General features: G+C 43.6%; 1 protein-coding gene across 1 annotated transcript; it reads right to left on the bottom strand.

Annotated features, from left to right (window-relative positions):
• Positions 1-3,812: 3,812 nt before the first annotated feature.
• Positions 3,813-14,289, bottom strand: BAG1 (BAG cochaperone 1). The gene is made up of 7 exons (XM_080669957.1): positions 14,156-14,289; positions 12,206-12,334; positions 10,341-10,423; positions 8,345-8,458; positions 5,812-5,919; positions 4,920-4,982; positions 3,813-4,107 (listed from the first exon to the last, which is right to left on the bottom strand). The coding sequence occupies exons 1-7, from the start codon at positions 14,190-14,192 to the stop codon at positions 4,018-4,020; spliced, it is 624 nt and encodes a 207-aa protein (XP_080526083.1). The 5' UTR covers positions 14,193-14,289; the 3' UTR covers positions 3,813-4,017.
• Positions 14,290-14,467: the final 178 nt, after the last annotated feature.

A 14,467-nucleotide genomic window follows, 5' to 3' on the forward strand; every position in this document is an offset into this window, starting at 1 on the left:
GGCCAACGTCCACTCCGACTGGCTGCTAAACACATTGACATTAGACACAACCCCAGCACACACAGCACACGTGCACTCACACAATGGCCCTCAGGAATACAGAGCATTCAGAAATCCGACCACAGAGGCCCCAGCCTATAGTATGTGTCAAGTATCCCCTCTTTAGGCCAAAGCCTACAGGAAGAACCTCTTGATAATGGTGGTAAGGAAAGGAATGTAGAGGGGCCTGGCCAGATGGGAGCATTTCACATGGACAGTGATTCCTGCTCTAGTGAGGGCAGATAAGGCAGAAAATTCTGTGGGAGAGCACACACATTTCAGAGGAAAGTGGGGACAGGGAAGGCAGGAACTAACATTCCCTGAAACACAGAAATGGGAACTTAAGCAGGAATTGCTGCTGATTAAGATTTGAAACTATTACAGGGACAGGGAGGTCATCTGTAGGCCCTTCCACTGTTACTGACAATAGAAACTCCAGTTTCCCCCTGCATATGAATAACATAAAATGAATCTTGGCAGTGAGAGATGGAAAAGCTGAAATAACCGTGGCTTAAACAGAAGTTCATTTCTTTCACACAGACCTATGTAGTAATGCAACTCCATGCTCCTTCTATATTATTAGTCTGCCATCCTCATCCGTTTCTACCTCAAGGTCAGAGACAGCTGCTCCAAATCCAGCTACCTTGTCTATATTCCAGCCCTCAGAAAAGAAAAAATGGTAAACTGCCTCCGAAGATGCTTCCCATAAGATGTACATAACATTTACATCTCATTGGCTAAAACGTAGTCTTCTCTTGTCCATGCTAGCACAAGGAGACTGGGAAATACAGTTTTTAGCTTGTTGGCCATGTGCTAAGCTGAAAATTAGAGGTTTACTTATTGTAGCAGAGTGGATATCTGTGACATTTAAAAGTCTCTGCTCTAAGTGGGACACCTGTCTTATACTCAAGTGGCATAGCTCAGCCAAACTTTTCAGTGACCCTTTTCTCCCAGGCTGCCACTCATACAATGAGGAATCACTAAGATTCTGCCTGAGCAATGTGCCAGGCACCACAATGGAAAAAGTATCTAATTCCCCACTTTACAGATGTGGAAACTGTGGCCTTGTCTCTGGGAACCACCCTGAAATATAAGTGTGGGCCCCTAAAGGCCCTATCTATGTCATGTGACCCTGCTGCTCTGGCCACGCTGATTTGGCCAAAAGTTTCTTTAGGATTTTTCAAATTGGAAACAAGGAAAACACTCAGTTCCTCTCTGGCAGTGAAGCCGTAAGATGTGTTTCCTACTTCATGGAAGAAGCAGGATTGAGAGAATGATGCTGACATGATGCTGAAGATCCAGAGAGCAATTCCAGGCAGTGTTTGAGTTCCTGAAGCCCAGCTGTCCTTGAACTTCCAATTACATGGGATAACTTGAAATCCTGTCAATAAATTTCCATTTCAACAATGTCTTTGAAATTATGTTTCTGGTTCTTTCAACTAAAAGGAGCCTAACACCAGATAAAAAAGGGATTCAGAGGATGTAATCTTTTATATTATGGAGGATAATTAGGAATTGTTGACTAAATAGACCGCATGTGGAGGAATCTTATAGTTCTGTGAGGCTGAAGGAAGTTTTGGGGATCATAGAGCCCCATTTGTTCCCCTGAAGTAGGGCGGATCATGTTCTAGGAAAGTGGGCAACTGAGAAGGGATGTTCTCTCCCTGTTCACAAGCAGATACCTTCTGGATGGGCAGGTCTGTGCAGGGAAGGCTGTGTGGCCAGGTCCCAGTAACCACCCTGCACATCTGCTAAACAGCCCATGACTTAGGGCTTCTTTGCTCAACCTTTAAATGATGACTGTTAATACTGTAAATTCCAATGCATTTGACATTTTGTTTTACAAATATTTATTGAGCATCTACTATAAACCAGACCAATGTGCTTGAAATACGCTACCAACAAGACAAAGAAGCTTCTTAACCCAGGGAACTTATAGTCAAGTATAAATGGCAAATATTAAATTAGATAATACCATAAATAAATCATCAGAGACTATGACACTTTCTGTGAAAGAAAAGTTATGACAAGCTGTGAGAGGGGGCTTGATATGTTCTCAGACAGTCCATGGAAGAGACATTAAGTTCTAGGAAAGGGATGGCTATGGTGGAAGGTTGGCAAGGAGCTGTCCAAACAGAGGAATGGTGAGTGCAAAGACCCTGGGGCAGGAGAGGGTACAGAGCATCTGAGGACCTGAACGAAGACCAGACTGGCTGACCACACTGAGCAAACAGGAGAGTGGCCCGACGTGAGATGGGAAGGGAAGCCATTGGATGTTTTTAAGCAGGGGACTGACATGAAAAGATTTGTACTTTACATCACTCATGATGCTCTGTGGAGAATGAATCAGAGAGGACCAGAGAGCAAGTGGAAAGACCAACATGGAAGGAGGGAGAGGAAGAGAAAACAAGAGCAAACACACAACCCTGTGTCAATTGGGAGGCAGTACAGTAAAGAGCACGGACTCTGAATCAAACTGCCCAGCTTGGTGTCCTGGATTAGTTTACTCTATGACTTTAGCAAATTACCTAAGCTCTCAGTTTCCTCATCTCTAACATGGATTAGTATCTATCTCCTAGGTTGTATGAGGATTAAATGACTAGTACATCAAGTGTACTTAAAATACTATCTGGCACACAGTAACTTTTCATTGAATATTGTGGCCCAAGGTGACACAGCTACTCCATAAAACAGTTACGTACTGAATTGCTCTGATTACAGTTGGTGGTGGGCTGGGCTGGGCCCTGAGCTTCATCCACTTGTCCACTCCATACCACCTTGTCCTAGTCCCACCCACACAGTCCTAAGTTCCTGGGACTTCAGTGATGCCCTGTCTGCCAAATAAGGTTGGCCTCAGAGTGGCCTATCGGGAGCCTGTCTCCTGAGCACTGTGTGAAAAAATGGGGTGACAGAAGCTGACCAGTTTAAGAGTTCTAGCATGCAGAGCCACTGTTGATCTCTAGTCAGGGTGCTTACGAGAGGCAACCGATCGATGTTTCTCTCTCACACTGATGTTTCTCTTTCTCTCTCCCCTAAAAAAAATAGTTTAAACACTCTTCTGATTGCTGATGTGTATACAGTTTTTAAAAAAAATAACAATAGGTGGTGGGGTGGGGAAGGCCACAAAGTGGACAAGAACAGCCTTGAAGGAAATATAGATCTCAGGACAGTACAGTGGACAGAAATGCCGTTGAAGAAACTCCCAAAAAGTTTATGACTGTCTTCAGCATCTGTCTGCTTTACTCACTCTGTTCCCCTCTATGCCCTTCCCGAGACATGATTTTGACCTGGTTTCAAGCAGAGACTCTGTCAACACTGGGTTCTAACCTCCTACAGATTTGCTAGGGGACAAGGAAGCCCATACATCAACCACAGGCCCCACCCCAGGAATGGCCCCCTGAGATCTCCTAGCCCGTGGCTGTGCAGGTTCACTGGAAAGTAAGTACAGAGCCTGTGAACCAACAACCCAACCAGCTATTCCAGAATTAGGTCACAATGAGGGATATTTGGACTACTGTGTACCAAACACCTGCTCCAAGCTATTTCCAACATTCCTGACTAGATACAACCTCCAAATGATTCTGATTTACATCTACGGGACTATGGGACCACAAGGGCAAAAAGGCATCATGTATCTGAAGACCAGGGTGGCCTATAAATCTGAACTACTCCAGGACAAATGAAAGCACCCAAAGGTCAAAAGACATGGGAAGATTTGGGCTCTCAGCCACACACAGGCAGAATGAGGAAACAAACAAGAGCTCTACTTAAGATTATAAACACAATACTTGTTCACTGAGAGCAGGTGCACCAATGGAGGTTTTTAAGCAGGGAAACATGCCGAGGTGTAGGAGAAAGAAAACTGGCAATTGGCCAAGTGACCCAGCAGCCTTGGAGAAGTCAGGTAACTCCTGTTGCAGAGAGGGCAGAGCTAGTAGCACTGTTCTTCAGGGCAGCACAGCCTCTCCCCGCCTCTCCTCATTTGGCCAGGGCCAAGTTTGTGGAATGCAGCTGCTCTGTCTCCTGGCAGATGTTCTGCTCCACTATGTCGCACTCAGCTAGGAATGCCTGAAAGATCAATGCAGGGCAGTGAGGGTCCACCCAGAGCTAGCCAACCCCAAGGCTCTGTGCTCAGCCATTCTGGAGAACCCATGGGTGACTGATTCATGCTGAAACAGGCTGTGCAGGGAGGGCCTGGGCTCCAAAGTAAAAGGATAGGGAGGTAGAGGGAAGTGCAGGACCAGGGTTTCTGACAATGCTCTAGGCCAGGGGTGGGCAAACTTTTTGACTCGAGGGCCACAATGGGTTCTTAAACTGGACCGGAGGGCCGGAACAAAAGCATGGATGGAGTGTTTGTGTGAACTAATATAAATTCAAAGTAAAGGAGCGGAGGGGAGAGCAAGAGAACCGGATAGAACAGCCGGATCCGGCCCGCGGGCTGTAGTTTGCCCACGGCTGCTCTAGGCCCATAACCATCAAAAAGGCGGTGAGGACAGGAAGCCTTGACACTGCACAATTTCAGGGGACACTGTACATATGAATGGTGCCTCCTAGAACTGTATAATGTGTCAGCCCATCTGCTCTCCAGTGATCTTCCTTCCCAATTAGTTTAAATTCAAACATAATTATAGGGACATGAAAGAAGCAATTCTCTTATATTCTGGGTTCAAAACAACCAAAAAAAAAAAAAAAAAAAAAAAAAGGCCACACAACTTCTACTATATCTTTCTTTGAACAGATAAACACATACACCAACCCTTTACACCATGCATGTCAAACTCAAAGGCTAACATGGGCCAAATAAATGAGGCATGCGGCCCACAGGCCGCGAGTTTGATATGCTTGCTTTACACTGTGTAATGCTCTACCACACAACTCACCTGAACCCTTTTCACCAAACCCTTCCTTTTCAGTCTACTGTCTTTGAAATTTTCTGGCAGAACCTATGGAAGAATAAGTTGACACATATATAATTCGGTGAAAATGACATAAGAACACATCAGAAATATCCACAGTACATCAAGTAGGTCTTGGGTCACCAATGGGAATGAGACATGAATTTCAGGAATAATTTTTCTGGGTCGGTATCCTACATGACCCTTCCATGGCTCTTGCCCCTATAAAAGCTCCCTTTGTTCTCAGTGTCTGGGCCATAGAAACTGATCTGTAACGTGAACTTTGTTCTTTCACTGTTTCCTATGTATGGATACCATGTTGTGGCCATACCATGAGCTCATTGTGGCAAGAAAAGCACCTTTTGCTTCTTTTTTATAAGCCCCCTCTCTATTACCCCATCCTCAAATCCCAAGCAGAGTAGTTCACCCTCAAGAATGAGGCATCAGGCTAGAAATATCATTTATCATCATCTATAAAAGGGAAAGTGGTGTCAATGATTCCCAACAGCCTCACAAGAACTGGGTCTGACTGAATTCTGTACAGGTAATGAGCTCAGTGGAATATCATCACATGAGTAACAGGAAAGTGAAGCTCTGTGTTTCTCTGACCATGAGACCATAGACCATTTGGATCCAAGTTTCATGAGGATTAGGTGCTACTATCACACGTTAATAAAAATGCTAAAGGGCCTAAGCTGGTGGGATGTGGGTGGCTAGAAATCAGGAATTGTCTTATCTTCCTGCTACCTAAGACCTAGCAGTATCTCGCATACAGCAGGTGCTCAACATCCCCAGACAATAAGGCCTCGTTACTGAAAGAGACTGGCTGAAATATAGTCAAAGGAAACTAGTTCTTCTCAGGTGAATATTTACTTACTAGTGTATCAATCTCCTCCAAGATCTTCATAAACTGCTCGATTGTGGCTTTTACTTTCCTATCGAGTTTGCAGAGAGCTTCAGCTTGCAAATCCTTGGCCAGAAAACCCTGTGGAGAAATAATGCATTCTTGCAAGGATTCCTTGAGGCTGATGAAAAATGCCAAGCTGAGGTACTGATGAAGGAGCCACACTCTGAATCCATATTCCTCACAATAGGCTGGGCCAGACCTCAGACCCACAACTTCATCTCTTGGGAAAAACAGAAAAACTGGCCCTGGGCCACCCTAAACACCATAATAGGCCACTCTAAAATAAACCCTGGGGCTGCAAATGCCTCCCGAGGCCTGGCTTTAGCGAAGCCAGAGGAGTATTCCTACACACAAGAGGCAGACATTAAGAGCACAGGGTTTAGATTTGGTAGGACTGGACTTGAATTCTGACTGCCATTTACTTGCTTGTGATCTCGAGCAAGTTACTTAACCTACCTGTGCCTCAGTGTCCTCCTTTTTAAAATGGGGATTATGATACCCACACCCCATAGGGTTACTGTGAGGATAAAGGGGTATATATGTAGACCCTTAATATAATTCCTGACACAGACATGCTAACAAATGGCAGCATTTACATTATTTTTATTAAATGTCTTGCTGTTTATTCATATTCACATTGCTTGGCCAAATGGCCAGTTATCTGGTGATAACAGAGATCTCTGAAGATGTTTATCAAAGCTGAGAGTTACAGATGCAGATTTGACATGTGGTAAACATTAGCCAGCAATTTCAACTAAAGAATTTATTCTATCAGAAATAGTCAAAAAAGATTTATGTCTAAAGATTTCAAAGAAGCATTATGAAAAATGGCAAAAGAATATTAGGTGATAGGTATTTGAAACAGGAGAGGTACTTGATGTGTGAGTTTTCCAAAGCTGACTTGAGGGTGAAGGAGGCAAGGAATGTGGATGGCCTCTGGGAGCTGAAAGCAGCCCCTGGCTGATGATCAACCCGAAATGGGCTTCTCAGCTCTACAACTACAAGGAACTGAATTCTGCTACAACCACAGGCACTTAAGAGAGGACCCTGATGTCCAGAAAGAAATGCAGCTCAGTTGACATCTTGATTTCAACCTTGTGAAACCCTAAGCAGAGAACTTAGCTCAGCCATGCTGACTCCTGTCCCACGGGAACTTAGTTGAGCCAATGATAATAAAATTCATAGAAACGGGAGATGATACAACAAAGAAGTTGCCATAGTGCATAAGGAGAGCATTGGTTTGTTAGAACTGAAGGGCAGACTCCTGGTCCTTGGAAGGCTGCTTTCTAGTATGCTTACATGAGTGGTACTGAACTTGGATTATTTCTTGTTGGAGGAAGGCCTCAGAAGAACCCAACCCTGCACACACCTTGATCTTGAACTTCCAGCCTCCAGAACTGTGAGAAAATAAATTTCTACTGTTTAAGTCACCCTAAGCAAACTAATACACATGGCAAAATGCTTTGAATGGTTAAATCTAAGTGGGGAATGTACAGATGTTCATTCATTCTGCTCATTTTTTCAACTTTTCTGTATGTTTGAAAATGTATATATTAAAAAGTTGGAAGGACCAAAAAAAAAAAGAACATTAGGTGATAAACAATAGAGAATTGGTTAAGTAAACCATGCTATGTAAGTTTTTAAAAGTATGGTCATTTTTAATGACAGAAAAAGGTTCAACATTTTTATCCAATAAAAGAACAATTTACAAAGTGTACATAACACCATATCAAATATTTTCTTAAGATGGAAAAGTAGATTCTAGTCTTTAGTAATGGTTATCTTTGAGTTGGGGCCTTATAGGTAATTTTTATTTTCCATATTAGTGTTCATATGTTTATTTAAAAGTTATATACAATCAGCATGTATTACTTTGTAATTAAAACATAACCATACATTTATTAAAGTTATAAAATGTGGAGGTCAAAGATAAATATGTGGTTTGGGACTGTTTCTAATCCTTACTTGGTTTCTAATATAAGAAACCATCTCTTGCCCTAACCGGTTTGGCTCAGTGGATAGAGCGTCGGCCTGCGGACTGAAGGGTCCCGGGTTCGATTCCGGTCAAGGGCATGTACCGTGGTTGCGGGCACATCCCCAGTAGGAGGTGTGCAGGAGGCAGCTGATCGATGTTTCTCTCTCATCGATGTTTCTAGCTCTCTATCCCTCTCCCTTCCTCTCTGTAAAAAATCAATAAAATATATTAAAATAAATAAATAAATAAAATAAAATATATTTAAAAAAAGAAAAAAAAAAAAAGAAACCATCTCTTAATATAAGAAATTGAGTTGGATGACCACCCCACTAAGATCCGCTCAACTTGTACTTTCTATGAATCAACGAAATATCCTTTGCTTTGCTAAACACTTTATAACAAACTAGACCAGAGATTTTCAACCTTTTTCATCCCAGGGTACACACAAACTAGTTATTAAAATTCTGTGGCATACCAAAAAAGGAAGTTCTTAGGGCAGGTACAAAGTCAAAGCCCACAAAGAGTTACCTGCTGGATTCCAATAAGCTCTTTATTCAACTCTTCCAGTTGGTCAGCTATCTTCTCCACAGACTTCTCTAAACTTTTCAACTTTTTCAGTTCAACTTCTTCCTCTGGACTGTTCTAAGATGTTTAAGAATAAAATAAAGCCAATAATTACCAAGAACACTATCCCGTCAGAAAAAAAATTTTTTTTTACCATCATCGAACTAAACCACTCACCAAAAAGAAAGTCTTAACTCTGTTGCTTCTTGGAAAGCAAATTGGAGGATATACATTAAATTTTCCATCTACAAAGACTCTAGACTAGAGAGAAGGTATTAGGTAAACATTCTGGCAAGGTCCTGACAATTTGGACTCAGAGAATAGAGCCAGACTCAACCTCAGCCTGGGGCTGATCATTAATAGCCAAACTGATCCCTGGAGAGTGAACTAATTTTGAACACCTGTGAAGTATTCAGAATTTCTAGATAGGTGGAATTGTACTATTCTTTAAATAGAATTCCAAAATGTCACCCACCAACATGACAATGATGAATACTTTTATCACTAGTAGCCCTGCGTACAAATCCATGCACTAGTAGCTCACCAGTAGCTCGCTGTTGCCCTCCAGTAGCTCTCCCCCTGCTGCCCCGCCCTCCTGTAGCCCCCCCATTCCCCCTCATAGCTTGCTGCCTGCCCCCTCCTGTAGCTCTCCACCCACTGCCCCACCGTCCTGTAGCTCCCTCCGCCCCCCACTCCTCCCCTCAGAGCTTGCTGCCCTGCCTCCTCCTGTAGCTCTCCACCACCCGCTTGTAGCTCACTGCCCCACCCTCCTGCTGATCCATGATCCGGCTGTTACACGGTCAGTCGTTATACTTCACGGCGTAATGACCATTTGCATAATACATCTTTATTATATAGGATTCCCTCTATGCCAGATACTATCCCAAGCACATTACCTGAATGATTGTTTTAAGCCTTATCAAAACCCAATGAGAAAACAAAACAAAACAACAACAACAACAAAAAACAATGAGGTAGGTACTATTTTAAATGATGAAATTGAGGTTATTGTAACCTAAGGTCACATAGCCCAAAAGAAGTAGAGCTGAGATTTGAGTCAGATTTGGTTCTACACACCCCAGAACAGTTCCAATCAGGGGTCCTATAGCTTCTTCAAACTCAACCTTTGGGTTCTGCCCACTGCCCATCACCATTCTCCCGAACCCTTGAGCAAGAAATCTAGAGTATTTCCCCTTCTCTCACCTAAACAATTGGCAGTCAGAGCCAATATCTTCCTGCTTTTATACTATTCCAAATTATTCACATTCTACTTTGTGGCGAAATCCCGAGTGCCAGTCTCCTAGCAGTTCCAAGCCTGGACGGGATTTTCTTTGCCTCTACTTTGCTAATCTCTCCCTCTCTCCACTCTGAGTCAGCCACCTCACTCAAAGTAAGGGAACTTCATGTGACCAACAATTCCACTGTGTCACAATGCAGGGCTGGCCATGGCCCTCTCTCATCACCAATAGGCTATTGTCCTCACCCATCACTAACTGGCTCTTTTTCTCCCTCAGTTCTTTAGTCTGAACCTTTCTTTCTGGCCAGTTTTTTTACCTTCTGGGAGATTTTAGTAAAAGGCTGGTTAAAGGGAGAGAGCCTAAAACTTGTATTTATTTTTTAAATCTCCAGGCTTAACAAATTGTTCTTTTGCAAATCCCCTCTAAGTAAGGCCTGCTTAGGCACCTTATAACCAGACTGAGATTCCACCACCAACACAAAGGTGTTACTGAGGCAGCACAGCTGCTCCTGACTTTCAGAGCGAGAACCCTAACCAACAGAAGCCAGAGGGCATGAGAACAACAAAACTGGTAACCCCATCACACAAATGGAGACTACATTTGTTTAGAGAGTGCTTCACCAATGCAGCATCTAGGTCCCCAATTTTGCCTTCTACACAGAAATATGCATAAAAGGCCTTAGCATTTGATTTGGTTGTATTCTGGTGGAAAAAACAATTTACCTTTTTCCCAATTAACATGACCCGGCAACCATTTTGTATTCCAACTGCAGACAATGGCTTCTCCATTTCCTTCAGAGACTGTCCTGAAGAGAAGAAAAGACTGCCAAGATGTAACAATTGCACATCATTGAAAAGATTTCAGCAAGGGTACAGTAGGAGAGAGACAAGTGAGTTCACTAATGAGAAGAGGATAAGTTGGTGTATTCTTTCTAGAACTAGGTGTCTTGACTCAGTAATTTCACTTCAGCTATCAATGTAAACAAATAACTGGATGTGTGCCTGCACAATAACACTTTACAATATTTTTTAGTGCAACCTTATTCATATAGCGAGAAATAGGAAAGAGCCAAAAATTCAGGAATAGGGGGCTGATGAACTATACATCAGTACAATAGAAGACTCTGTAGGCATTAAAGCTCATTTTTTAAAAGAAACTTCAGCCCTAACCGGTTTGGCTCAGTGGATAGAGCGTTGGCTTGCGGACTGAAAGCTCCCAGGTTCGATTCCGGTCAAGGGCATGTACCTTGGTTGCAGGCACATCCCCAGTAGGAGGTGTGCAGGAGGCAGCTGATCAATGTTTCTCTCTCATCGATGTTTCTAACTATCCCTCTCCCTTCCTCTCTGTAAAACAATAAAATATTAAAAAATAAAATAGCCGAAACCGGTTTGGCTCAGTGGATAGAGCGTCGGCCTGCGGACTGAAAGGTCCCGGGTTCGATTCCGGTCAAGGGCATGTACCTTGGTTGCAGGCACATCCTCAGTGGGAGGTGTGCAGGAGGCAGCTGATCGATGTTTCTCTCTCATCGATGTTTCTAGCTCTCTATCCCTCTCCCTTCCTCTCTGTGAAATATCAATAAAATATTTTTTTTTAAAAAATAAAATAAAAGAAACTTCAAGGACACAATGAATGTTGATAACCCAGTGTTATAAGAAAAAAAAATGTTATAAAAACTGTATAATCAATATAAGCCTAGTTTTTTCAACTAAAAAAAAAAAAAAAGTCCACAAACAAGAACTCGCACTTCCAGAAGCCAGAACAAACAAAAGGTTGAACAGAAATATGCTAAAATGTTATGAGAGATTTTAGCCAGGAGGGCATTTCTTCTTTGTGCCTTCTGTATTTTGAAACGTGAATTTCTATTCCCTTTATAATTCTAAAGTAAAATGTTTTTAAAATAAAAAACAAGTAGTTACATTGTGAAGTATAAATAGAAGTACTTCCCATCACTAAATTCTTTGTGACTGGCACCAAATGAGATAAATCTGGCCCCATCAGATACCAAAATAATGGGTTACCATGAGAATGGGAAGATAGAGGGTGGAGGTGTGGAGGGGGTAGGTCCGGCAGAAATCAGCATCATCCACTGGGCCTGCCACAGCCAGGCTCCTGGTAAGTGTGTTCATTCAACACCCTCTGTGTCAGCACTATGCTGAGCATTGGACACATAGCAGTTTCTCTGCCCTCACAGAGTTTGTTATTCTAACAGAGAAATCAGATATTCAGCAACTACAAAAACAATTGTTTAATAGTAATTTCAATATGCCGAAGTGGTAGGGAGTGCCATGTGAACATACAATGGGAAGAGGATATAACTTAGCCAGGAAAGACTGCCCATGGGCTTCATCAAAAATGGTAAGATTTCTGCCACCCTCATGTGACTTCAACTCTAATACCTGTCCAAATGTTTGGAAGTGTCCAGTACATAGTAGGTCCTCAATAAATATTTGCTGAAGAAAATAAATGAAGAAACAGCAAATAAGAATTGTCCAATTTTGAAAGCTAAGAGTTACCATTAGGTAAGGTTAAGCAATTTTAAATACGTCATTTAGCCATAAGGGCTCAAAGCTGGAAGAGAAATGCCTACCCTTAAATATGAGTTTCTGAAAAGGTAGCGGGACCCCTGTGGCCTCTTCAACAACCTGGGCCAGATCTTGGACAATTGGTTCACTACTGCCCTGTTGTGGGGTAACATGAAGGTCGTGCTTCTCATTGCCTGAGGAGAGAGAAAAGGGTTCAATTAAGAAAATTTTTCCATATGAACCAATACAGGCTGACACCTCATTATATTTATGTACCCAGCCTACAGCCTTCAAGGCCCAATTCATATGTCCCCTACTCCAATCAGCCTCCCCCCCATCTGTCCAGCTTTCTTCTGGTGACCTGCTCAAGGATTTTTGTTTCCACTATTATAACTAACAATATTAGTGATATCAGCTAATATATGAGTACTTGACATGCACAAGGGGCTGACCAGTCTCATTTCATGCATTATCTTATTTAATCCTCAGAACACCTCTATGATGTAGGTACTACCTATTATTCTCCATTTCACAGATAAGTAAACTGTGAGTCAGTCCAGTTAAGACCTGTCTATGGAGACCCAACTGTGGAGTCAGCACTTGACCTCTGATCTGATACCAGGATCCATGCTTTTTATCACAAGCCACCTGCCTCCTGTGGCCTGACTGCCCTGTAGTCTATATTGTACTGGCCTTTGTCTCCTTTGCTATAATGAGCAAGGGACTGTTTTTCCTCCAAGTCTCTCCCACAGGGCACACCTGGACACATACATGGTTGGTGCTCAGTAAACAAATGAGCCCTGGCCAATGTGGCTCAGTGGGTCAAGTGCTGGTCAAGGGCATGTACCTGGGTTGCAGGTTCACTCTTAGCTTCCTGTGTGCCGTCCGTCGATGTATCTCTCACATCTATGTTTCTCTCTCTCTCTCTCTCTGGTTCTTCTTTCTCCTTCCCTCCCTCTCTCCCTTCCACTCTCATAAAAGCAATGGAAAAAATATCCTCAGGTGAAGATTAACAAAAAACAAACAAACAAAAAATAGACAAATGAGTGAATAAACTCAAAACAGCAGAAAATTTCTTTTTGGAGCAGAGGTGCCAATTCTCTTTCAGGTATGTGGGCAGTAGGAGGTAGTCTGTTTACCATACCAGGCTAAGCTTTGCGCCTGCTCAACAGACTGGAAGTCAATGGGACAGGTGTGTTGTTGTTTTTTAATATATTTGTATTGATTTCAGAGATGAAGGGAGAAGGAGAGAGAAACATCAGTGATGAGAGAGAACCATTGATCGCCTGCGTCCTGCACGCCCTCTACTGGGGATCGAGGCTGCAACCCAGACCAGGACTCTTCAGTCCACAGACCAACGCTCTACCCACTGAGGCAAACCAGCTAGGGCTGGAACAGGTGTTAGCAACTCTACTTCACAGAGAACAACTAGATGCCTGGATAGGAGACATCCCAGGATCACTCAAAACTGCAGGATCCAGAATCCTGGTCTTCAGATCTGAGGCTCTAGGGTCTCCCACGGTTGATCCTGAGGAAAACCTCATGGACTTGGCTTGCCTGTGAATTCAATGTTTATTTCAGTGTCAACTCCAGCAGTAGACAGACCCAAAAGGTGTCCAGAGTGTATGCTTGGGCCCATGGCCCATTCAAACAGTGTACATGAGTTCAGACTCGACACACACAGTTGTCCATACACACAGCAGCCATACACATGGCCAAATACAAGCCAGACACAAAGACCCACAATAACTGTGCAGGCACACATGAACTCGTACAACCAGGACCACGACGTGAAGCACGCATTCGGAGATCAAACAAATGACCTGAAACAAAACACTGCGTCACAGAGAAAGGTGTGCTGACACAAGACCCGCACAAAAACCGGCCCCACGGACACAAACAAGAACCCACACTTCCGGACGCCAAGACAAACACCAGGACATGCGCTTCCGGAGGACACACACACAGACCCTGCCGGATTTTCCTGGTCCGGCACTGAGCCCACCCGTGCTCACTGTGGGTGACGGTCACGCTGAGTCCGGCTGCCGCCATTTCTTCATTCTGGGCTACTTCTTCGCTCGGAGCCTCCTCTTCGCTTGGGGCCGCCTCTTCGCTCTCGGTCACCTCTTCGTTCTCGGTCACCTCTTCGCTCCGAACCACTTCTTTGCTCACGACTGCCTGTTCGTTACCGGCCACCAGTTTGCTCAGCACCTCCTCTTCGCTCAGCACCTCTTCCTCGCTCCGGAACCCCTCTTCGCTCCGGACCACCTCTTTGCTCCGGGCTGAGTGAGGCCGTACTCTCTTCTTCACCCGCGGCCCGCGCGCAC

This window comes from Plecotus auritus (assembly GCF_963455305.1).
Source record: "Plecotus auritus genome assembly, chromosome: 5".
NCBI classification, from domain to species: domain Eukaryota; kingdom Metazoa; phylum Chordata; class Mammalia; order Chiroptera; family Vespertilionidae; genus Plecotus; species Plecotus auritus.

Excerpts from the sequence above, each read along its gene's own strand:
- BAG1 (XM_080669957.1), bottom strand. The coding sequence starts at position 14,192 with ATGGCGGCAGCCGGACTCAGCGTGACCGTCACCCACA. Across the intron at positions 5,920-8,344 it reads AGCTTATTGGAATCCAGCAG|GGTTTTCTGGCCAAGGATTT; the intron begins GTAACTCTTTGT and ends ATTTCTCCACAG. Across the intron at positions 4,983-5,811 it reads TGGAGGAGATTGATACACTA|GTTCTGCCAGAAAATTTCAA; the intron begins GTAAGTAAATAT and ends ATTCTTCCATAG.